The 26,500-nt window shown below is 39.7% G+C and overlaps 1 protein-coding gene across 2 annotated transcripts; it reads right to left on the bottom strand.

Moving 5' to 3' along the window:
• Positions 1-189: 189 nt before the first annotated feature.
• lifra (LIF receptor subunit alpha a) lies at positions 190-26,041 on the bottom strand. 2 transcript variants are annotated; one of them, XM_034091382.2, is made up of 19 exons: positions 26,025-26,041; positions 25,830-25,934; positions 12,608-12,800; positions 12,250-12,386; positions 10,571-10,724; positions 10,201-10,356; positions 9,831-9,957; positions 8,962-9,098; positions 8,696-8,838; positions 7,616-7,769; positions 7,104-7,168; positions 5,864-6,101; positions 5,486-5,671; positions 5,199-5,300; positions 4,898-5,047; positions 4,585-4,722; positions 4,276-4,369; positions 4,028-4,094; positions 190-3,889 (listed from the first exon to the last, which is right to left on the bottom strand). In XM_034091382.2, the coding sequence occupies exons 3-19, from the start codon at positions 12,711-12,713 to the stop codon at positions 3,206-3,208; spliced, it is 2,838 nt and encodes a 945-aa protein (XP_033947273.1). In that variant the 5' UTR covers positions 12,714-12,800; positions 25,830-25,934; positions 26,025-26,041; the 3' UTR covers positions 190-3,205. The 2 variants fall into 2 exon arrangements, with proteins under 2 accessions (XP_033947273.1, XP_033947272.1); XM_034091381.1 differs by lacking the exon at positions 26,025-26,041 and having other exon boundaries at positions 10,081-10,356.
• Positions 26,042-26,500: the final 459 nt, after the last annotated feature.

Here is a 26,500-nt window from a genome sequence, read left to right as displayed (position 1 = left end):
AGGGGCGTTTGTATTTTTAGCAGCACTTCACTGCAGCCATCCTTTTGCAAATTAGAGAAGAACATAATCACTTGTGTGTAGTGTATGTGTATTGTACTATTAAAACCTATAACCCATTGGTTATGGTAAATGGCAACAGACTTTTAATATCTGTATAGAAGTGGAAAATAAAACATATTGACAAACTGACAAGTTGCCAGACAAATGACTTTATTGCATTTAAACAAGCAGCATTTCGATTTGTGTTATACGTGTTAACATGTATTTATTAACTCAGAAGCACATTGTTTTTTATCCATAGTTAAATGTTCTGCAAAATATCATGACAATTCAAATGAAATGAAAACCTTTTTCAGGAACACCTATTTTTAGTCATGTTGTTGTGCACAACATAAGTCAATGCAATTTGTTTTAAGCTATAAGGTAACATAAACATGGTGTTTAAAGGATTTACCAGCCACTTTTTTGTAGTAATAGTTTATACAACATGCATAATTTCACAAAAAACATCCAAGACCAGAGATGAATACTTGTTAGGCAGCAAGTTTACCCTGCTGTAAACCGAACAGAAGTGTAACTTTCCACAGTGTAAGCATCGGTTCAAATAAAAAATGTAGGCGGACCATAGAAAACAGGTAGCGGACTAAACGGAAATGTGCATGTCAGCATGTAAGAGTCTGCATAGTGTTACCAATAATTACAATTTGTCTGGCAAGTGATACTGCTGTGATAAGGTAGTAGAATACATTTTATAAGCAGCCAGGATCACAATTCTACATCAGTTTACATGATTGTATCGACCAAAAGCTTCTATGTATATAAGTACACAACAAATATACAGACAAGTGTGATGCTTTTATATATCAGAGGACTTTACATATCTGGTGTCGCCAAAACAAACATTTGCTCTTCTTCTCACAAGAGAGCTGGTAAGTCAACATTAACTCTGCTTTTTGTAGAATAGGTAATATCAATTTGATTTTCGTAAGAGAAAATAAATGAAAGAAATTAACAAATATGTACAATTAGTTGTGTAAAAACAAAGATTTAGAGAAAAAAATAAAAAGGTGCCATTTTTGTTAATACAAATCAACCCAAAAGCATGTAACACATAGCATTCATAGGTTAGTCTGCAAAGCAGAGTTTGTTTGAGAAAGCAGTCATGTTTAAATACTTAAAACACACTTTAGCACTGCCTTGAAGTTCACTGATCTCAAACGGGTTGTTTTACCCCTTATTCAATATGATAGTGAAAGCTGTAGCTTTTATCTTTTATTTGTAACCATTTTCCCCAGTTAAAATTAACATCAGTGTTACAAGACAAAGTACAAGGAGACGTTTTTCTCAGTAGTCAAAGAGGACTGCCTGCGCTGCCTGTCATTAATTCATCATCAGTGAAGCCATCCATACTATAGTCAAAGTCCTCATTCATATCACAGTAGTTTTACTTAAAGCTTGTTGGCTGGAGGCACTAAGAAACAGTAACCAAGGGCTGCCACATGGGCCTGAGAGATATTGTAAAATAAACATCCTGTTTACCGCTGGATTAGAATATAAAATATTATTTGAAAAATCATACTTTTGGGAATCCTAGGGCTGTTTGACCCATAATGGAGATGACGAATTGCTTTCAATTTAAGAATATTCATAAGGCCATTTCAACACATTTTTGTATAGAAGCATTTCAAGATTCCTTTTTCCAAGAGGCGTTGAGATAAATAAAGGGAATAAAAACATTTTACATTTGAAAACAAACATGTTTTGTAGACTTAAATCTTCCAAAAAATAAACAAGCTTTCACTCACAACAATGTGGTAATTTTATTGTAACCAAAGTTTTTAAAAAATCAGCGCTTACTGAAGTTGATTAAAAGGGACTACTTTGTAGATGTTACGCACGGTGTCAGAAGATTTTGGTTGTCCAATAAAATAAAGCTTTTATTGTAAAACTTTTTTTTTCCTTATACATAACATTTAGGAGCAAGGCATTGTGTGAAAATTAAGTTGATGCACAAGACTGGAAGCATTATATTTATCAAGGCAATTAAAACACTGCAAATAACCATCCAAGTTAATTAACATAATCTGTCTAATACCAATTATCAACTTGAGGATAAAGCAAATCACATAGCTACATAAAAAAGGATACTGACCTTACTCTAAAATAAATACATGTTCAACAAAAGAAATACTGCAAAAAGAAAGTAACATATCAGTGTGTTAGTAAATTAATCTGTTTGTATTAATGTTCTAGCTTATATCAGTGTATATATCCACAGGACTCATCACCCTTACAATTCCAGACCATTACTGACAGCACCACTTGTGTATCTGTGTAAAATATTAACTTTTCTTATTTAAAAGTTCATCTTTCAACATCCCACTGTTCAGACAGTAATTTGTAAAAAATAGATCACATCTATGAGGATAGGAACCACCTTGTTATTGATCCAGCAGAGTGCCATCTTAACATGCATTTAAAATGGTATCACTTTTATTTACAGCTTAATGCCTCTTTTTCTTTCAGGAGCTAATTAACTCTCACAAAACAGGCGAGATTATCCCAATGGCGGACGAGCAGAAGACATGGATACTTTCTATAGAAACTGTTCTTTTGTAGTGTTGTCCAACAAATATCCTTTACCTTTTTTGTGGTGTCATTTGGTTTAAAACATTCATATTTTAATGGTTCTTCTCTAGTGTAGTGAAGTTCATATTACAGTCAAATAAAAACATCTGAAACGGAAGATAAACTGGATGTACTCAATTGTAACAGGATATGCCATTGCTAACTGGCCTTCAGAGGGAGTCACTGGAAAGGCATTGAGGGGACGTTAGCACCACCAGGTTGCCAGGGGGTGCTATAAATATGGTTTAAAAGAATCATAAAGAAATATTCTTTTAAGCGGTTTGCTAGAATATAAATGTTCTGATATATAAATATACAGATTTGTATCAATGATATTTGCATGACATAAAATTAACTATATACACTTTTCTGTATCTTTGGAATAAACCACTTGAATGGCATTATAAACTTGCTGTTTAAGTGCAACTGTAATGTAGTACTACATCAGAGGGGACATGTAGACTGATGTAGACCATATGGATTAGGCTTGTTTTGTAAATGACACTGGTAAAAGCACTGCATCCAAACGTGTTATGTAACCCCCTGGCCTGGCGGCTAGTATTGAGAGAGAGATGATTTATGGTTTTGTGGATGACAGCAAGTTGGTCAACCATGTTGCTGCTGATGATGAGGGCTGTTTCTCCTCTGTATGATCCTCTCCATCAGGGAGGAGGAACAGAGTGGAAGCAATTGAGGTGGGGGAACCAAGAGAGGATGCATGGCTGCGACCTTCCCCATCGTCCACCGGGGAGTCCATTTGCCAGGAGCTCTGGGGTTTGTAGCCACTAGCAGCCTGGGGCTCTGGAAAAGGATTGGGTGACGCTTGGCCCGTGTCATCACTAGGGACTCTAGATTGCATCTGGGGCCGGTAACCTCCCCCTCCTCCTGCACAGAAGGATGGGTCAGCCTGGGGTTGGTGGCCCTCAGAAGAGCCCTGAGGATCTAGCTGGAAGACAAAAGAAGACCCTGATGTATGGATCCCCGTGTATGTCACATCGGTGCGTGCTGAATCTAAAGAGGAGGCGGAAGAATCAGAGGAGTCTGGGTAACGTGGTCTTATGGGCCGCTCATCTACTACTTGGTTGTAGTAGCGTAATGACGTTGGCTCATCTGTGTCAACTAGCTCGTCTCCTATCCCCTGACCATCTTCATCCTCATCTTCTTCAGGAATGACGACGAGCGCTTCTTTACTAGAATCCCACTCAGGCCTTTCTACCATATGGACCAAACTGTGGTGAGGAGGCTTCACATCCAACGGTGCCTGTGAGACAATAATCATTATTTTAAACACTTCATTAGTTACACAGGAGAAAACTGGAACATACAAAAAGGTCAATAGTTATATATATATATAATTATTTTAGTGGTAAGGGTCAGATGAGTTAGACTGATAATGTACCTGTGACCTGGACCAATCACCAGGCAGCTTGGGCTCAGGTATGTCTGGATAGAAGGCCTTTTTCACCCTGGTGACAAGCAAATATTTTCACTTTAAAAAACATTTTCATTACATTATTACAAATTAAAATAGTACCTCCTCATAGAGAATTTTCAAAACAGTTCTGAAGGTTATTGCTGCTGGATATTTGCAACAATATTTATAAATCACACATGAAAGAGACACAGGATATAGCTTAACATTCTCACCATTTCCGTTTCTTGTAGCATAAAAAGGTGACAATAACCAGGAATAAGGCTGTGACTCCCAAGGAAGCCAAGATTTCCAGAATCAGCCAATCAGCTGTCAGGACAAGACAGTAGAGTTATTTGAGATATTAGAACTAAAGCAAGATTACATTCTTCCTACTTTGGAATATAACTCAGTGTTAATCTCACTTGTTAATATTTATTTGTACAAAATCTGTTTGTACATGCAACTTTTGTAATAGTTGTGGAATAAACACAAATGTAAATTACCAGTTAAAGTTATTAAAATATAACTATACGTGAACTTACTGAATGGCTCCAGCATTATGGAGGCAGTGGCACCCGTGTCCTCTCCTGCTGAGGTGTAGGCCTTGACAGTAAATTTATAGGAGCCTTCAGAAATACCTTTGACTGTGTAGCTCCTGCTTCCTGGGTCTGACAGGTTGGCTGTGTAAAGCACATGTGAACGCAAGAAAGTGGCATTGGATAGAAATAAAAGAAGAAGGAAAATGGAGGGAGAAATTAGAAGGAAATTGTGTAAGTTTAACAGGATACAGAATGGACATTCATATTTTGATGATTGTTTTTAATGCATGTAATTAATGCATTTGTATACATTTACCTAGAAGTCTGAGCTGTGAGCCACTGCTAATGTATATGTTGTATCCCAGAAGGAAGCCTCTTCTGCTGACCAGCGGGATGTGTCCCCAGGTCAGGAGAATATCAGAGTCCTCCTGGGTGGTTAACAGAGACAGGACAGGACTGGAAGGGACTGTGAAAGGGGAAATGAAAACAGGGGATGGGTGAGAGGCAAAACAAAGGAAATTAGAACAAAGACTCAGCAATTACAATGTAAAAGTACGATTTATGAAGCAATTGCTTCCTGGAAGTATAGGTTACTTCACATGCAGTGCTATCCTTACCAAGCTCCTGCATGTATCCCTGCCAGCGCTGCAGTAGCTCTGGGGCCTCAGAGGAGCTGCTGTACAGGGAGAAGTTGTACCTCACACCCGGCTGGAAGTTGGCTGATGGCAAAGAAAGATGTTTTATTTTTTAAATCACTAAAAACTGTCCAAAGTAAGGAATGACAAGGGGTGACAATGATGGTGGAGTTTTTTCTGCCTGTGCTGTACATTCATGTTTTGAAAACACATTTTTAAAGACTTTGAAAGTGAATATCTTTTTAAAGGAGACATCAAGCCATGCATACCTGACTCAATGGAGACATTAGTGTTTCCAGGAGCAACCTTGATCCAGTCCACAGGGCAGTTCCACTTGCAGGAAGCATTATGCCATTCTACCACATAAGCACAGGTGGTGTTGACATCGCTCTGCCAGAACAGAGAGAAGCCGCTGTCTGTATAAACTGCCTGGGACACAGCACGGGGATCAGCGTCTAGAAAGACAGAAAATACAGACAAGTGTTTCCAGACAGTGGAACCAAAACTAATTACACAGATGCTCTCAGTACCTAAACACTTAACTCAATATGTATGTCATAATAACTTACTTAACCTCTAAGAATAATTAAACTAATCACTTTTGCCTTCTGCCTTGCTTCTTACATAGTTAACACATTTCCACATACCTGTCAAACGTAGATGTATAAGTACACTTGCAGGTAGAGAAACCCCTTCAGTGTTCTTTGCTGTTACAGTTGCCATAACCATGTTGTCACTGCTGGCGGTAGCCATCAGTGTCAGGTTGACTGGTACAGCAAAGGTATCCGGTGGTAAGATGTCTGTGTGCTGTAAACTTTCCCCCGGGCTCCAGAGAGTAACTTCATATCCTGTCATCAGACCACGACTCTGTCTTCGAGTCAGAGGCTAGAAGAAATCAAGCAAAGAGAAGGATGGGAGGAGAGAAGACAGAGACATTTTAAATCCCCTTTTAAATTTCAGGCATGCATGATATATATTTATTCACTTCATGTAAAGTTTATTCATGTCAAAATAGAGAAAGAGAGTAAAAGAAGGAAGGACGCTAGACAGAGACGAGGTATATACACATTGAAATAGAACAATGCACTTATGTGTCTGTGTTTACTGCAGTAAAAATAGCAAATTATCATTTGTAAATCCATGATTAAAGTCTAAACTAGTTCAATAGTGTTACGTGCCAGGCAGGCTGTACTTGTGTGGTTTTCCTTCCCTCCTGTGTTTCTCTCTTCTCCCTGTCTTCTGCACAGCTAATCAGCAGCTGATCGGTATCTGCCTGTGCACATGAGTCTGATGGCTGATTGGATCCTCTCACCCTCAGCTGGCCTATCAGCAGCCAGGGCCGACCATAAAGGAGGCACCCAGGAAGTCTTCTCGCTCTCTCTCACCCTGGGCCTGTTGCTGATTGAGGAGCCTGCAATTGACTGCCTTGTTAAGAAAGTCATTCTACGTTGTTTGTTCTGACCTTTGTAAATGTGTGTGTGTTGAGAGGTGGGGGAGTTAGGTAAGTCTGGGGTACCCTGTACATTTCTCATCACGTAGATAACTAATGTTAAGATACACTAGGTTAGTGGATTGTTGCAACCCCTGTATTCTGTTTTATCCAGTTCTGAGTAGTTTAGTTAGTGAGGGTTTTTGTCTGAGTTTTGGTTTCAACAGATAGATGTAGAGATAGGCCTGGATTTGTTATGCTTATTTCTTTTGTTTGGCACAATCTCCTTTGTCTCCTCCTCACACAAAGACTATTTCTGTTCAGTTAGGTTTACAAGGAATACACCTTTTGTCAACCTTTACGCTGACTCCCTCATTTTTATTGGTTTGTGTGTTATTGTCTCCAGGTCCCCTTAGTGGGGACGTAACAAAAAGCAAGACACAAAAAGGAAGAAATACCTTCCAAATGACCTGCCCGGTGTAGTCTTTGTTCATCCACACCCACATATCAGGAGCTTCTGGAACTGAAAGAACACAAAAAATACAACTGAATAAAAATGATCTCTGCTTCGTAATCGCAAAAACACTTCTACTATAAACACAGCGCATAAAAGGAAAATCTTTTGATTATATAAAAAGCTGTTCCTCAGAGTATTTGTTATCATTTTAGATGAGTCAGCATGTAGCAACCAAAATTATTTGTTACAAACCATTACACATAAACGGCTCAATACATCCTGGTAACGCCCAGAATATTGTAATGAGTGTCTGAAAACGAAATAGCTGTTTAAATCAATTTGGTATTTTGGACTGTTGGAGATCAAACAAGCAATCTGAGAGAAATCACTTTGGGCTCTGACAATATGTGCAGTTTCACTGTTTCTAACCCTTTAATAGAAAGAAATGATTTAATAGAAAAAACTGAAATCTCTTATGAACTAAAGACACTTTACAAAAGATAAAACTTTTACCGATGCTGCTGCTTTTGAAGGACATTGTTTCGCTCCAGCTCCCCCACTTCCAGAAATTCTGCTGGGCACCGCAGCGGACTTGAACACTGTAGTCCTCGTAAGGATACAGGTCGGGTAGGACTACCGCCCGCAGATCCACACCAGAGAAGGTATGCTGCACACACACACACACACACACACACACACATTAGACAGCATTATTATGTGGTTTATTAAAGGTCACACAAACGGAGAGAGTATGCTTACACAAGCTCGCATTTGTAAAAAGTAATGGAAGGCCATTATGTAAAGAATGTTAGGTGATGTAGGTGAACAATGGAAGTTATCTAATACCTCATTCACACCAACGGTGTTTCAGGGCCGGTTCGGAGCTGGAGCTTGAAAAGCACCGGGTTTTCCTGTTCACACCGCAGCGGAGCAGCCTCTTAGCTCCGGAATCCGGTTCGTTTCAAGCTCCAAAAAAATTGTACGGCCAGAGCAAAAGCACCACATACGTCACGCTTACGTCGAGGCGGGGGCAGAGACAGATCAACTCCTGAACAACAACAAGAAGCCCGCGTTTTATCCAGCTTGTACACCACGATGGAGAAACTTAACAAGCAGCAGTGGTCCACAGAAGAGACCAGCTACCTACTGGGAATCTGGTCTTCCGAAGAGGTACAGAGGAAGCTGGAGCACAATCGGCCATTGTTGTTGTTGTTGTCGGTTTCAGCTGTGAGGGGTTTCCACGCGGTCTGGCTTTATGAAGCAGGCACGCAAACGGTTACGTCATGACGAAAACGATGACGCAATGACGCAGCACCAGTCGGACTCTGGGCGGTGTGAAATGAGCCTCCGCTAAACCGAAGAACCGGTTCTGAACCTGAAAAGCTCTAGCACGGAGCTTGAACCGGAGTTGCGTTGGTGTGAATGAGGTATGTGTGACTGACATTAAATATACACAAACCAATTAAGATGGACCAAAAAAAGGAAGAGAAAGATTGTTCTGTACATTAAGACAGGCAGAGGAGAAAAAAAACACACGCAAATTGACAAATGGTCCTTATCTTCAACATACACACAAATAAGCAAACAACTCACATTTGTTTTGTACCCTTGGGAGGTGAGCTCCACCTGGCAGACAAGAGCCAGGGAACTGTAGCCGTCGTACTTCCACTGCCACAGCACAGTGGCATTCATGGCATGGGCAACAGAGGTCAGGTTCTCTGGTGCTACTGGAGTCACTGAGGAGGGAAAACAATCAGTGAACTGAGGGGTGTGGGGCTGTGCTTTTTATGTGTACATTACCTTTACTTTGAAAAAAAGACTGTCCGTTGATTTTGATAAGGTTAGCGTGATACACCTACCTCTGTGACTAAGCTCAGCGGAGTCAGTGAGGCTGTACTGGCCGAGAGGATTCACAGCCACCAGGGTCCAGTTACCCTCCCAGTGGTCCACACGACACTCTTTCTTCGGGTTCTCTGACCGGCTCAAAGTAAATGTCCTACAGAGAAAATATAATAGATGTAAAATAAACGGGGATCTCTAAGAACACAAATATCAAAGCAACCTAATGACATCAAATATAATCACTTTAGACAGTCAATCTGACCTACAGACAAAGGCCTGAACACATTCATAATGTAACTTATCTTCAAGCCAGCCTTCAGACTATTCCTGTAAAAGGCCTGGCAGAGAGCCCACACTATATACACCAACATGTTTTAATGGATACACAGAAGCAGCAAGTGGTTACTTTGACTAAGTGCCTTTTTTTTCTTCTTATTATCTTTCTGTTGGTTAACGTTTTTTTTCCCCGGAAAGGCAGTCATAACAACTATAAATAATGCATGGGTAATTTCTCAGAAAATGGCGTTGTACCAGTCGGTCTTGTCCATAAATCGCTGAGAATCTGACTCAGGTAAACATCCATCATTGCCACTGCTATCCCGAACCTTTATGACTTTCCAATTTCCATTGAATTAAAAGCATTTTAATATCTTAGTCAGCTACATATACTATTGTTTAATTAAATAGGCTTTGGGTGCTTTCACAAAATAACTATTAGCTTGTTGTGAATGACAGAATGATGATGTTCTGCTACCCAACCTGAGCCCTACAGTATCATAAGGTTTAATGTTGGGTTAAAGCCATTTTGCCGGGTACATGTGTGAGCCCAGATGAGGTTCAGCAGTTTTTAAAGGTAATGTTTTGCATATACGAGTGACTGTGTTACCTATTGTTCAGCGTGTGGCGTGTTCCTCGTGTCTTCGTGTTCAAATTTGTGTTTCTTTCGTTCCACAAGCACACAGCCGAGGTTAGGTCATGAGTCTCACACACAAAATCACTGAGCAGTGGAGGATCTGAGGAAGAGGAGAATAATTAGTAAGTAACTTCTTTGTTTAATAATATACAGTACATATAATGATAAAGACTATGTAAACATAACAAAATAAGATTAACAGTTCAGTTCTTTATTATCTTACATCCAACAAACACCACCGCTCCAATTTTAAGTTCTTTGAAGCTATTGTAACAGATGACGTTGGTTCCCGATGTGCGGGACAGACCCTGATTAACCACTGTAGTGGCGTAACTTCGCCTACTCAGTCGGGTTGTGTTCATGACTGTATTGCCGTAGTTGATGGTACCAAACTGCTCCCCCTCTTTCACAATACAACAGAAGGTGGTATTGGCCCCCACGGGTACGACTCTGTCGAGGGGGAACATCTGCCATTCCTCTTCACTGGGGAGGTCACTACCTAAATAAGGAGAAAGAAAAGAACGTAGTGTTTACAATGTTCAAATGACAGACAAAAGGGTAGCTAGAGATATAAATAGTGATCTTTAATAATTAGGGAAAGCAATTTTTTTGTAGAAGCTTTCAGAGAAAAACATTAATCAGAAATAGCCCCCTAGAAATTGAAGGTCAAGCAAAGCAGCATTTATGTTTATGTGAGTTGTGGCCCCTCTGACCTTGTAGTATCTCAGTGTTGCTCCATTCACTTGTTGACTGTCCTTCTCTTGAGCGGACTTTGATGGACAGTGAGGTACACTGCAGCGGTTCAACTGAGGTCCAGTTCCACTCATGCCGACCGCTCAGCTGACTCACCATCACAGACACCGTCTCCTACAGATAACACACAGAAAACCCAGTGAGGGAAAGAACATGAATACGCTAGATCATTGGTTCCCAACCTTTTTTCCCAAGAGCCCCCTCAAATAACTCCTGTTGGAAGTTGCGCCCCCCCCCCCCTGTGTGTGTGGGTGTGGGTGTGGGGGGGGGGGGGGGGGGGGGTTAATTAAAGTTTAAAAGTCTCAAAAATGCTACAACTACTGTCACAAACTGGATGAATGTGAAGTATTTTGTTAAAGGAGGATGAAAGCGTAATTAAGGAGCACTATTGGAGTGACTTTGATGGTTATTGGACTCAGGATTCATTCATTTGGATTCCCGCTGTATGAAGAAATTAAAGGACGGAAAACAATGGAAGTGGAAACAATTCACAAAGGGATTAAACTGTTTAAAACACATGCTCAAAGTAAGCCGGATTTTGCCGATGTGTTTATGTGGATTCAAAAGTCGTAATTAATCTACAAAATGGAGGAGACCGATCTGATCGGAGCAACTGTGACAAATAATCCAACTGAACCCGGCATGGACAATGACTATGTTTTAAAAATGCGCTTATGCAGAAAAGCCCGGTTTGGACACTTTACGGGCAGAAGAAACATTTCTATTAAAGAAAGAATTATACATTTCTGTCTTTTTATGCCTTTAATAGCTACCAACTTGAATTGTTATTCAAATTAATTAATCAATTATTTTGTATTTGTTATTGTGATGTAGAGACAAGGCTTTTAGTGACAATCATGTATTGCTTTACAATTATATGTAAAAGAAAAAAAAAAAAAAGCCCCCCAGGTTGGGAACCACTGCGCTAGATGACACTCATCGATCAAACAGGAAAATACACTTGTATTATTGCACTCAATGATTATATCAAATAAGCTATGATTGCAAAGTGTATTGCCAAGGCAAAAATATATTTAGTTGTCATCAAATGCGTCAGATGTAAATTGTAGGTCGGGCTATGCCTATTAGAGATGTCGCGATCCGATCACGTGATCGGGGATCGGAGCCGATCACGTATTTTTCAAAAGATCGGAATCAGGAGAAAAATATCGGGGATCGGGAATTTTTTTTTCTTTTTCTAAAATATTTTTATTATTTTATTTAATGTTACAAAACAAAAATGACCATGTTCACGTCTTAAAGTCATCCTGAGGCCTTAGTTTTGGTTTAAAATTACACAACATCATGTATGTGTTGCTTCTTTTGGGCTTGTTTTCATAGACCTGGTTGCTTATTTCTCTTAAATCTGGCAACAGCGTGGGCAGGGCGCAGTGTCTAATAGTAGCAGTAAGCTAACGAGAGGCTACGTTCAGCTTTTTTTCTTAATGCATTGCATAAAGATCGGATCGGGAAAAATCGGTATCGGCAGATTGTCAAAATCAAATGATTGGAATCGGATCAGGAGCAAAAAAAGGTGATCAGGACATCCCTAATGCCTATTTTTGCATAAGGATGTAGCCAACTTGTAGCATAAATGTACAATAAGAGAAGATGATAACTAAAAAAGAAATGCTCTTACGTAGAAGACACTTTCATTGAGTTCAGTTCTTAGGATCATGAGGTCAAAGGTCGTGGCTGCTCCTGCCAGCCATGATATGGATAGTTGTTGTGAGTCCATGTTGGTTGACAGGCTCACCTGCTGTGGTACAGTAAGGACTGGAAAAAAGACCATGATTAAGTGATTTCAATGAGTAAATTCAATCAAATTAAGTTAATAGCTGCAAAATGTTTCTTAGTATCAGCCAGATAGAACCAAAGAGGACAGCTTTCCATATGGACCTGCAATCTTTCATCAATATTCAAGACTTTTCACTTTGTGTGCATTGAGCTTAGTAGATGATTAATGTATAAGAATCAGAGTGGAGTTTGCTTCTTACCATCATTGGCATTAGTGTGCACAGCCAATAGGCCTAGGAGGACAGAGATGAGCCATACCGTGCTACAGTTAGGCTTTGAGCTGGGATTGACACTTAAGTGAGGCATGGTGTCCAACGAGCGGAGTCACTGTCTGCTGATCCTGAGGTCCACTACAGCAACACCATGCTACACATCCTGAGAGGCAAGGTGGGTCTGGGGGAGCAGACAGCAGAAGAGAGAGATAACAAGGTCAAATGTACAATGAATAAATAATACAGATCTGGTAAAACAACATATTCAACATTCACTTTCAACCAAATCAAAATGAGAACGTCCCTCATTTGGAAACCTATTTTGTCTAAATAATACTGGTTTCCTGAAGACAGTCAAGTCAAGTGGTGTTTAATACTGTGAAGGTGGTGCTGAGAAGAGGAAACCTGTGAACTGTTTTTTTTAAATGCAAACCAAATGCCCCGTGTATATTCAGACTGCAGGCACAAAGTCGTTTTTATTTGAAAGGTTCAGAGGTTAGGTGAGTATGCTCGTCACTGGTTCTGGTTGTGTAGTTTTTAGTGTGTTAAAGTATTATCATATTGTTATACTGCAACAGTTAACTTATATTGAGGATACAAAGGGACTAAAACAAGATAGAATGTGTTTCAGATTTCCATACTAAAAAGAGGTTATCTGCAAAAACATCAAATATTGTTATGATTCTGGGAAATCTAACCAAGAAACGGATAGCTACAAATGCACACAAATCAATATTTCTCTGCTGGGCTCTGACACTCCTTATAAATGTAGACAGAAACTACAATGACAACAAGGATACTGAGAAACATAATCTCACCCAAAGCACACTGCCTCTCTCACACTGGACTTTGCCACTATTCTGTTTGACTAATCAGCAGGGCAAAGCAGCCATTTTGGGTTATCCCGAGGAAAATGTCCAAGTATACTCGCACACAAAATATACTGTGCAGGACGGATCAACCTCTGCAATAATTTCTTGGAAACCCACATTTGCTCAGTCATCAATCAATCAATCAATCAATCGTTTGTTTATATAGCCCAATATCACAAATGTTACATTTGTCTCCGTAGACTTCACAAATATCAGTATGACAATACGACACCCTCTGTCCTTAGACCCTCACATCCTACAAGGAATCACTTCCAGAGAAAAACCCACAGTTTAAAGGGAACAATGGGAGAAACCTCAGGGAGAGCAACAGAGGAGGGATCCCTCTCCCAGGACGGACAGACGTGCAATAGATGCCGTGTGTAAATCGAAGAGTTAATACATTTTACAGCGTAGGTAGACAAAATGTTTGGAAATGCATGTGTCTGTAATAAGAAGATGAATCCACGAGGATGTCAGCAATCCTGTGGGAGCCATCAGGGAAGTAGTATGGTGAGAGTCAGGCAGGACCGCAGAGACAGGTTCAGCCACAACTCGAAGTCCAGGACTCAGATCCAGAACTCAGGATAGAGGATCCAGGCCACAGGATCTAGGACTCAGGACTAAGGATCCAGGACTCAGGACTATTTTTATCGTCGTCAACATGAATATTAAAGTCACCTACGATAATTACTTTATCTGTTTTAAGAACCAAAGTTGATACAAACTCAGAGAATTCTGATAAGAATTCTGAATAAGGACCTGGTGCACGGTACACTGTAACAAATAAGATTGGCTGCAAAGTTTTCCAGGTCGGATGCGTAAGACTAAAAACAAGTCTATTTGTTATTTGAGGTATAATTTAATTTTGGTTTAGTATTGATAAGTAAACTTGAGTCAAAGATTGCTGCAACTCCACCTCCTCGGCAATATATGGCTGAGTGGAGTGGCCTCATTTATGCTGACATATTCATGTCTCAACCAAGTTTCAGTGAGACAGCATATATCAATATTATAATCTGATATTAAATAATTTACCAATATTGCTTTAGATCAGGGGTCGGCAACAGGCGGACCGCGGTCCGGATCCGGACCCAGACGCCGACCTATACGGACCCGGAGCTATAATCAATACATTAATAGGGGATTTTTCGGCGCCTCCCGCTTTTTTAACGCTGATTTGGGTGACTTGTGTAATTCGTGGAGAACCGAAGAGTTTTCGTTTTCGGGGTGGGGGGGAGGGAGTCAGTCCGATAGACGGACAACTTCTCACTTCAAAAAAGAAGAAATCTAGACCGCAAAAATAATTAAACAAGCGAGTACCTGTTTTTCCTGGCCAAGGACAGGTTCATGAACACAACACGAGCGTAACCTGTCTTCACGTGGTATATGACTCGTCTGAAAGGAGTGCTGAGCACCGGAACGCCGCTCCAGCCCTTAAAATATTGCAATACCCGTAAGGAGCCGTACACATGCCGCAGTGTTTGCGTGGCTGTGTCTTTAGTTGTAAGCACAGTGGCGATCTGTTGTTATTAGCATCTGGTTAGCTAGCTATGCTAACGAATTTAAAGAGCTTTTCTACAACCAGGTGGAAGAGAGCTATCTCCTGAGAGGCTCAAATAACCTCAGCTCAGTGAGGTTAAGGCACACCTTGATATGATCATTATAGTTATTAATGAGACTAAATGAAAAACAGGTATAAAATACTATATGACAGCAACAAAAAAGTTGTTAAAAATAACAAGAATAGAGTTTAAAAGGGGAGTGATTTGTAAAATATCCAAAAAGGAAAATATGCTCTGTTCTGTTTCATATGGGTGTTGAGAGATGTATCCATAGATCTCTTAATGTTGCTCTCAAAGTGCACCACATTGATGCATTTAACTTCAATATTTAAACATTACACATATCCACAGTATTTAAGTAATGTTAATTGACAATAAATATTGTTGTTTTTGAATTGTACTTTCTTTATTTGATTGGCAGTCAGTTGTTGATTACATGCAGACGTTGATAAAGCTACAGGTCACTTCAATATATATCACACTAATTCATGAAGCAACTTAGACATTTTGATGTTCCGGACCTTTGCATGGGGAGATTTTCTCTAACTGGACCTCGTTGAATTTTAGTTGAAGACCCCTGCTTTAGATGCTAGAGATCTGTTTTGTTGCACTGTAGTAGTTGTTACATTTACTTGTATTAGGTTATTATGTATGACACCTATTAGGTTTTACTTTAAATTGTCCTTGGGCAGACACACACACCGTTAATATTGGGTATTTTATTGGAGAGAGCGCAGAGAAGCGTGTAAGACTGTGACTCCTCCTCCTGGTCTCAACTCCACTTTGTCATGGATTAAGTCCACAAAGCCCTGAAATGTTTGCCGAAATGAAATCTGCCCCTTCCAAAGTAGGATGAATGCCGTCTCTCTTAACCAGACCAGGTTTTCCCCAGAAGGCTGTCCAATTATTTACGAAGCCCACATTGTTTGCTGGGCACCACCAAGACAACCAGCGCTGAAATTATGACATGAGACTCATGTCGTCATTGATCAGATTGGGGAGGGGACCAGAGAAAAAAAATGCCTTACTTGTCCCCAGAGTAGTGTTGCACGGTGTACCGATACTTGAAAGGTACCGCTATACCCTGCCGTTAAAAACGTTACGATTCCTCCGTTTCATTAGTATCGGTACTTTAAGAACGACCGGGAAAAGTACTCTGGTGAGAAAGCGCCGATTTAATAAGAGCCGTGTTCAGCGCTCTGCTTCCACTCCCTGCACTGCAGCCGTGCCTCCAGTCCCTCCCCTCTCAAGCACGCTCCAAGTCCCTCCACTATCTCGTGCACGCGCTAGCTACCAGAGCATGTGAGAAAACAGGGAGCAAGTGGCTGCAAGTGGGAGTGCAACTGCCGCTGCGCCTCGGCTTGTTGACAAAAAAGACGCCAGAAGCGAAATTTGGAAGTATTTTAGCATATCTCTGACAGTGAGGGCAAGCCTACGGACACCACGAGGCCTGTCTGTGAGACATGTTTTAGATCCCTGCAAACCAAGGGAGCCAACACATCAGACTTGGCTAAGCACCTCGCCGACCGGCATCCAGAGCTGTTTAAAGAATTTAAAGGCAGACAGGTTAGCGAATGTGATAGATAACATAATTACATCATGCTCAAGCCCATGCCCTCAAATCTAAGTCAAACAAGTGTCATTTATTTTGTGACAAACGAACGTTTTCGTCGTTTGACGAGGCAATTAATGGCAATGATAACTGTCTAATATGGCTATCTTTTTAGTTAACTTACCAATGTGGCTAACATCTGCAATGTACATTTTGTCAATAATTATTTATATGAATGTACTATTACATGTTAATAAAATATAAAGTTAACTATCAAAGAAATCACATAAACTCAAGTATAAAGAAGAGACCATGTTGTAAGAAAATACTTTTAACTACAATTTTATTGATCAAGAAAAGTATCGAAAAAGAATCGAAATCGCAATTCTTAACTTGGTATCGGTATCGAAACCAAAATGTTGGTATCGTGACAACACTACCCCAGAGTAGCTGAATAACATGTGAAAAATGATCTGTGTTTGCTTTAAATGAGAAGGTATGTGTGGTAGCTAGCACACTTTTTCCCCTATGCGTAAAAACTACATTGTGTTAGCGAATTGGAATTACTGATTCATTATTATTAATTGTAATGACCTTTTTTGGGAACGTCATCATTGGACTTTAAGTCAAACTTCAGTATAGTCTCAAATATATCCTAGAGCAGAGGTGCCCAACCAGTCGATGTGTCTAAAAATAGAACAACAATATTCTGTGTTATCGTTAATGTCCTATATAACATAATCTTCCTGTGCTAGAATAATGCACTTGAACGCATCAAAGCTTTGTGATTGGCCGGCGTGACCCCATGTGTCGGGGCGTGGCTGGTGGGCAGTGGGCACTATTTCGCTGAGGTTGTCCGTGTCAACCGTGTCAACCGTCAGCAGGAGTGACAGTCCGCACACACACAAGACCGCAATTATGGCAGAAGCAAAAAAGCCCAAAATATATCATTTCACTCGGAGTGGGAGGATGATTATTTTTGTATCTATTCCAATTCAAAGTCCATCTGTCTCATCTGCAATGCGAGCGTGGCTTTATCGAAGAAGGGTAATTTAGGAGCGGCATTTCAAAACAGTGCACAAACGCTACGAGACGGAATTCCCTCCTAATTCTGCCCTACGCTCCCAAAAGGGGAGGGGCCTGAAAGGACAGCTAAATGCACAGCAGTCCATTTTCACCAGGCCCAACAACAAGAGCAAGGCTGCTACCATAGCATCTTATCGTGTCAGTCACGTTCTTGCGAAACACATGAAGTCTTTCAAAGACGGCGAAGTTGTGAAAGAAGCATTCCTGGAGGCTGCCGATGCGTAATAAAAATAACAGAAGCATTTCAACAGGTTAGATACCGTTATTAATCAGCTGTAAGTTTTAGTTTGTTTGAACTTATTCATTATAATTATTGTACAAAATGGTATAAGAATGCAAACTTAAATTGATTATAGTCTATTATCAATTCAGGTTAAGAAACTAGTGTTGCTTGCATCCTATTTTAAAAAGGCATTTCTTTTTATAATCAACTAAAATGCTACAAAAAAGGGTTTGATTCTATTAATGTTGTCTCTTTTATTGCACTTTGGCAGCAGATTCCTGAGTAGCTTCAGATCTGAGTTGTCTTATTATTAAGCCTAATTTATACTTTTGTAGCAACACTATTTTTATATAATGGCAAAGAAAGGGTTCAGAGTTTTTTCTTTTTTCCTGTGTCATATGCGGCAGCACTGTTCAATGTTTCTTGAAAACATTACCCACTGTAGTGTGACGTGTGGATAAACTCCATCTCTGTATCAACAACACTGTTGTGTAACTTCAGTTAAATACTTGTATGTGTGTAGATTAGAAAGAGGTGAGATAAAGGATCTGCAGTATTTTATGAAGTATTAATCGTACGAAGGTCAGTTTTATACAAGTAGTGTGTATTTACCTGGCAGTAGGCTGTCAGTAATGGCTACGCCTCTCTATTTGGACTGGTAGATCTCAGCAGACTGGCAACTTTAAAAGTAGCTCTCGGTTCAAAAAAGGTTGGACACCCCTGTCCTAGAGTATAAAGTGGAATCTTATCCCAGCTGGAGCCAAACCAAGGACAAAAATAAAAACTGGATTGGAGACACACAGCCATAATTACTCCAGATCACCACCACAAGCTTGTCGTATTGTGAAATTGTGATGAAAACCATCTTATATACATTGTTTTCCAAATGTATTTAACCTCCTGCAGTATTTGATATATTCTAAGTTCTTTATATTTATCCATCTGAACAGAATACACAACGACAAACCTTAAAGTATCTTACGATCACAACGACATTTAGAAAATACAATTTAAAATCTGAGCTACTATTTTCCCTTCCTTAATTGTGTGGGATGGCAGCTGAACCGGAGTCAGGAAAAACCTCTGTTTGCTCTCGGCCTACACTGAGCAAGGCTGTCATACGATGACCAACAGGACCAAAGACAAGGCTTTTATCGCTGTTTATCTACTAACAATGATACCATCTAGTTGTTATGTTCCCTTATGTGATCCCACATTGTAATCACAAGGAAATGCCTCTGTATTTTAGAGGTAATATATAAATAACATACTTACATTCCAGCACATTCCACTTTCAGTAACATTTATGTGGTATTTCAGTCAAAGTACACAGTGCTGGAGAACCTTAGAGTGTGGGAAAATGTTCTACAGGAATAGAGAATACACCCAACCAACTCTACAAGTTAAACTATCACCAGCTACATGCAAGTACACGGGAGCTTTATTTATTCCACATGCATAACAGACCCACACACACAACTATTGAAGGCTGCTATTTTGAAGAGGAACAAGCATGCAAGACAACAGCTACTTGGTTAAATTCTCTGATGATGCCGCCCTCTTGTCTGTCCTTAGCGGTTCAGAATCAGGCCACGAGTGTGCTCTTACTGACTTTATTTCCTGGTGTGATGATGACAGTTTTCTGGATTTAAATGTCTCTAAAACCCAGGAATTGATAATTGACTTTAGACGTCACAAGCATGTTCCTAAGGAGTGCATCATACACAATGACAAGGTTGAAATTGCCACATCATATAAATACTTGGGCACCATTTTCGATGACCACCTCAAATTTGATGTGAATACTGAGTGTATTGTGAAGCGGGGTCAACAGAGAATGCACCTTCTTCGAAAACTGAACTTTATCTCCGTCAGGCCTTTCATTCTTTGTCGTTTTTACCGAGCATTCATTAAGAGCCTTATTTGTTTTTCTTTTATCTGCTGGTTCCATAGCCTTACACTGAAAGACAGGAACAGCCTGAACAACATTGTTAAAACCTGCTCTTAGGTCATCGGAGTGAAACTTAAACTCCTTTTGCAACCAACAGATTCTGCGGAAAGCAGAGAGCATGCTGGCCTCTCCAGGTCATTAATTTCATCTGTTGCCATCAGGGCGTAGATATGCTCTATCTGCTCTTAAGACAAATTGCTCTTCAAAATCATTCATCCCCTCTGCACTCAAACTTTTAAATTGTTGAAAGGCTTTTTAACTTGATTATTTATTATTGTGATGCTATGAACTATTTATCGTGTAAATTGGAATGATCCACATCTCTGCTCCCGGGTGTATCCGTGTGCTTTCTTCCTGTATGTTCCTGCCTGTACATGACATAAGCTGCTCATGAAGTCATTACAACTATTTTCCAGGGAAATATTCATCCACCCGCATAACAAGGTTTATTTTCAATAGAAGCTCCTCATGTATTGATTCCTACCTTGGTCCCGCCTCCTTCCACCTTCCTAGATAGGTGCACTGCCACAATCTGTTGACAGGCTGTAGCTATCTGTCAACTGCCATCCCCATACTTAATTGTTTTCAAGCAGAAATCCACTGGTTAAAGTGTTTTCCCTTTTTGAGGATACAAAAGGGACTACAAAAAGATACAATGCATTTCATATGACCACACAGTTGGAAAACCAAAAAAAAGAAGTTATCTGCAGAACCAACTAGTTTGGGAATGCAAGGTCAATGCCCAGCCTGCAATGCGTGTGATTAATGTTCTCTCTCTTCAAATAGAAAGACAGGATCAACCCGTCTAATTTAAGCATTGGAGGAGATGTTGCAATCATTTTGTTATGAGCCTTGGCCTTGTTGAACCTGCAGGGAGGTGTATGTAATTCTCAGTCATTGTGTGTGTAACTGTCACCCAGAAGCTGCCGTTCAGTTGGTCTGGTTTCTCTTGAGACAGGCTGGGACAGGCCTCAAACTGTGTGATAGCTTAATAAAAAAGAAATCCTAAAGCACTGCCAAGCCCATTACTGCAACAACATGAGCTGACCACCAAATAAAAACATACAAGCAATGCGCATTTTGAATAACTAAACAAAATGGTATAACCCTAACCTTATCCCGCATCTTCTTTTTGTTTTAAAGGAAAAACTACCACGAAGTAGTGTGCAATAGGGCTGTACCCGAATATTCGACTATTCGAATATTCGTTCGTTGGCCAACTATTCGGGTTTCAATTTCATTATTCGGATATTCGTTTTTTTATTTTTTTTAAAACAAAAAAATATTTTAAAAAAAATTAAATATTTTTTCAAAAAAATTAATATATTTTTCTAAATGTATGCTATCAATAAAGGCGAATTGCCATATTCTTATACTATATTTATACTTTTGAATTGCACTGTTAAAATGCGGAAATATATACAATCTCAGCCTGTGCTCCTGACATCGCGTTCACTGTTCAGTCACGAACGCAAACGGCACGCTTCACCTCGCTTCACCCATAAAATGCCGAATACTTCAGCTGTGTGGGACCATTTTAAATTGGACGACGGTAAAAAGAAGGCAGTGTGCCAAATATGTGATAAGAAACTGGCCTACCACGGTGGCACAACAACTCTGAAAAGTCACCTGGATGCTGTAAGTAGTAGCCTAGCTTAGCTTAGATGTTGTGAAGTTGCCATGATGAAGCTGCTTTATCCGCCGTTTAAACAGTAACGTTAAACATGATAAAAACGTGCACTTACTTTGCATGGAAAATAGTTGCAAGCAAGCAACCGAATTGTTTTTTTATATTAGTTTTTAAATTTTTTATCAGAATAGTGAAAATAATAGGAGTAATGTGGGAACATCTGGGGCTAAGGCAATTATTGGCATACAGTTGAGTAGCTCAGCCTAATAATAAATTGTGTCCATAGGTGCATCCCCACGCATCCCAGCCATCAACATCCTCAACAATACAGCAGACCCTACAGTTCCAAAAACCGATAACGGAGAAAAGAAAGATAGAGATAACAGATGCCATAGTAGATTTCATCGCTATGGATATGAGAACCATTTACATAGTCGAAGGCGAAGGCTTCAGAAAATTAATGAAGAAGATGGAGCCCGGCTACACTGTCCCCAAACGCTCCAGTATTTTAGATGCCATGTCTCTGAAGTAGCGATCACCGAGACCAAATTGTAACTCAGATTGAAAACTCAACTGCCGTAAGTTTTACAACGGACATTTGGACCTCGGTGCGTTTGGAGGCGTATATGGCTGTCACCTGTCATTTCATAACTCGGGAGTGGAAACTCTAAACATTGCAGAACAGCTTGGAGAAGTGGCGGACGCCTTTGCCATTCCGAATTATAAGCGAGTAGCCGTTGTCCACGACAATGCCAGCAACATGAAGCTGGCAGCTGAAATATGTGTTTTGTATCTTTGTTTGACTGTTCAGGTTGTAAAATGTTATAGACGGAATGTGGAACCAGATTTGGTCCCCGGGTGCTGCGCTGGGTTAAATGCAGAGGACACATTTAGTTTTAATGTTTGCGAGTACTGAGACAATAAATACATATACATCGTAATAGTATGCTCTTTCTGCGCTTCTGCTTAACAGCGTGTTGTCAGGTGTCTCGGATTCGGAGCGTGTTATGAAACCTTTTGGGAAAAAAAAAAAATGTGAAAAAAAAAAATGTGAAAAAAAAATGTATTAAAAAAAAATACATATCTCTCCGCATTACTTACTTACTTACGATTACTACCGAATATCCGGAGCCCGAAAAATGGTATTCGGGACAGCCCTAGAGTGCAAGTCATATAGTGCATCTGACATTGATAAAAAAAAAGAAGAAAGACATCTATGCCAACAGCTATTTATTCCTTCTAAAAGTAGTGTCAAATAATGATGTTAGAATAAAACACAACCTACTTTCTTCCATTCTTCCAATTCTTTTTCGAAATCATGGTGAATGAAATACTGTTGTTTTCCTTTCTTGGTGCAGTGAGAGAAACAAGCTGCTGCAGGTGCTAAATACTTCTACTGCAGGAGGTTACACAAACACTTCCAGGGATGAGATAACTAACATTATGAGAAAGAAGCAAGACTGTTTGAGCCTGCTTATTCAACATCTCCACGTTTTATTCCAAATCAGTCATTTGGTCATTTTTATCTAGATCCTGGTGACCGATGCAAATAAATTGATAAATGCAATGATAGAAAAAGAGGATACTAAAAATACACCAACAATTTCTTGACAATAATTCATGTGGTACGAGATTGCATTTGCGTTCCTTAAGATGATTTTGCAGCAGCAGGAGTAAGAGATGTGTTTTCTTTTTCATTCTGGCTACTAAAGTGGTTTCACATACGGTTATCAAAAAAGAGGGCTGAGCTCCTACGTAGACATGAACCTACATGGAGGAACTTTCAAGTCCCGTCCATTCAGTTTTCTTTTTAAATACATAATAACTGGTTCCAATTTGCATTTTTTACAGAAATGTATCGGGTAGAGGCGTGGTGCTGCTAATGTTTTACGACGTGAATAAAGTAGAGCCGCACAAATGCAGCAACTACTTCTGCAGCCAAAAAAGAAACTAAACACAATCACTCTTGAGTTTTCTACTCTTGGCAGGAGTTTTTTTAAGTATTTCAGATGAAATTCAGAGGCATAGCTCAACATAAATACAGCTGTGTGTAGTCTGTGTACTACACACAGTACTCTTCTGTGCCTGAACCACAAAGGTCAGCGCTTGAAAAAGAGCAGTTATATGTTTAAAGGGTCACAGATCCTTCAGAAAAAGTATCTATGTATATCCTTCCACCATCTAACACCTGGAAAAAAACTTGCACTGATGGTAAGTGGTAAAACAGCAACAGATTCTGGGAAATCTTACCAAGAAAACTGATAGCTACAAATGCACATAAATCAATACCTCTCTGCTGGGCTCTGGCACTTGTCCTAGCAGCCCTTATAAACATGGCCGCAATCTACGAAAACCACAAGGATGTTTCTGATACTTAAAAACAAACAAAACCACAATCTCTTTGCCTGCAGTACTCCTTTTATAGGAAAGAACAGATTCACCCTGAGAAAATGGCCCTTCTCCACACTGGACTTTGCCACTGTTCTGTTTTTGCAGGGCAAAGCAGCCATGGAAAATGTCCAAGTATACTCACACCCAAAATATACAGCGCAGGAGTGATCAAACAGTGAGGCAATCATTTCTTGGAAACCCACATTATTTCACTGAAAGTTGCCTTATTTGTCTCCACAGTAGCTGACATCAAAATGTCAGTAAAAAACTCAGTCAGGACACCGCCCCTCGTTTTCTGTATTATCAATGATTATGTGTTTTGCAAGTAAGAAAATGTTCAGGCATGTGAAAAATGATCTTTGTTTGCTTTGAGTGAGAAGCTGTGTGACGCATGAAGAAAAACAAAATGCTACTACTTTCTTTTTCTCAATTGTGTGGGGAGGTGGCTGAAATGGAGTCAGGAAGAACCTCTGTGTCTGTTCTGGGCCTTCACTGAGCCACGCTGTAGTGTATTATATAAGTGTGGGGACATTTTGAAACATGAGCTAAAGTTGGTGCAAATTATGTTTGACCTCCAAATGGGACCAGAGGAAGCCGGATGCAAGTGAGAGAATAAGTGAAACCCAGAGTGATTTAACAGATGAGTGTCTGTGTGTGAAATGGCTGTGCTCTGACCTCAGTGGAGAACATTCAGTCCTGTGTGTGTAGCTTTTGGATGTCAACCAAACACTGTTTCCTTCCTTCCGTTTCCCTGTAAACTCTGATGAATGTAAATGTAAATCTCTGAAGCAACAGGAAGGGAGTAAAAAAGTATCTTGAGAAACACACTAATTGCTTTTATATATTTCTTGATAATTATCTTTAGGAAATGAAAGACACACACTAGAGGTATGCCAGTCCAACCCTGAGAGAAGTATACAGACTATTTTGATATTTTAAGTAGAGACAATACAAAGTTACTGGTAATAAAGGAAACACTCGAACAGGGCGGCTTTTCTCCAGCCAGGTACTAGGAGGTGCCTTATTATCATCATTTGTTATGGTGACTAATGTTCAGTGTTTCTTGTATTGAGTAACACTGCGATGGCGGTAGGAAAACTCAGCACCTGATTTTAAAATCCCCCGTGATATTGGACAACAGCATTATTACACACATTAGTATGTACTCTAAATTCTATATGCAGCCATTTACTGAGTTTATTACATATAGTGATATAACTTTCCCTACAAGTTTCACAGTGAGAACTCTTCTTCTGAGCAGCATGTAGACCATATTTGAGAAACACACTATATTTCTTCATAATTGTATGTTTCATGGTTCTTATCATTTAAAAACCAACAGAGAGAACAAATAGCCTATGATCCATACTATTACAAATTGGATTGTTATCAATACGAAAATGGTTAGATATTATGATTTGCTTTAATCTGTGAACAAAACTACCATGATGAGAACTGCACATTACTGTACTGTCATATCCAACCTTTAGGGTCCCAAACACAAACACATATTATAGTTAGGTGCATGCTTTAAGCACTTTAAACTTTTTAAACAGTAAGTGTTCAAGTGTATGAGCTATTTTGGGATTGGATTGTGCTCCTCCCGAAAAAGTATATATCCCGAACTGCATCATCACAGCACAATATTAGCATTAGCAACTGGGCAGCAACATGGGTACCTTTCTCATGCAAGTACTACCATAAACAACGAACAGACGGTGATTACACTGAGACATTTAGTTAGCAATCATTTCATAACAACATTTTACCAGGGGCCACAGTGTATAAATTGAGTTAAATGTAATTTTGAACCCATTTAGCCGCCAGCACCGCACACATTACAACACAACCCACACGCAGAAGAGGCCACTAATGTTCGTTAAAACAACGATATCTACAGTACCAGTAAACTGTTATACATTTAGAAATAACATCAAAATTACCTTTTATGTAGAACGCTATTACTTTCGGTGTTGTAATATGTATCGGTTTAAATAATCCAGTTTCTTCAATAAAACCTGCCCCGTGCTGTGTATTTGGACCAATCCCTATGGATCCAGAGAAGGTTGGGATTACTGGAATAGAGCGAACCAGGCGTTTGATTGACACATGCACTGACCAATAGGCTTCCACTTAACTGTTTTTCACAGGGGAGAGGGCGTTTTTCTGCTGCATTAAAATTACACAGGAAAAACGGGATATACTGTGTTATACTACTACGGAGTCTTTGGTTGTATACAGTCTATGGCATTTAGTGGAGTTACTCGACCACTTGGCATGGTGGGTGAATAATAACAATAAATAAACTAGAAAATAATAGAATACAAATACAAATACAAAAATGAAATAGAAAAATAAATAAAAGGCTGGTCAGATTAGTAGACATTCATTTACGCCTTGCGTCAAAGCCTGAGTTTAGCTGATTTTGGAAGCTAAGCAGTATTGGGCTGGGTCATTAGACTCTAGAGCAGAGGTGCCCAGTACGTCGGGCAATGCTGGTCGACCGCGAGTCATTCATTAAAATAAAAAAAAAATCAAGCTCCGTTAAAATAGACAAAACAGGTTTTGATCCCTCCTCCCTTGTCCTCCCTGCCACTTAATTCAGGAGTTTACT

Source organism: Pseudochaenichthys georgianus, chromosome 9, assembly GCF_902827115.2.
Source record: "Pseudochaenichthys georgianus chromosome 9, fPseGeo1.2, whole genome shotgun sequence".
In the NCBI taxonomy this organism is placed as follows: Eukaryota; Metazoa; Chordata; class Actinopteri; order Perciformes; family Channichthyidae; genus Pseudochaenichthys; species Pseudochaenichthys georgianus.
Note: the sequence above shows the minus strand (reverse complement) of the source record. Positions and strands in the feature narration are given on the sequence as shown.

Coding starts and splice junctions, on each gene's coding strand:
- lifra (XM_034091381.1), bottom strand. CDS start 12,713: ATGCCTCACTTAAGTGTCAATCCCAGCTCAAAGCCTAACTGTAGCACG. Junction 4,723..4,897: donor CTCACAGCTCAGACTTCTAG/GTAAATGTATAC, acceptor TGCTTTACACAG/CCAACCTGTCAGACCCAGGA. Junction 3,890..4,027: donor GTGATTGGTCCAGGTCACAG/GTACATTATCAG, acceptor ATTGTCTCACAG/GCACCGTTGGATGTGAAGCC.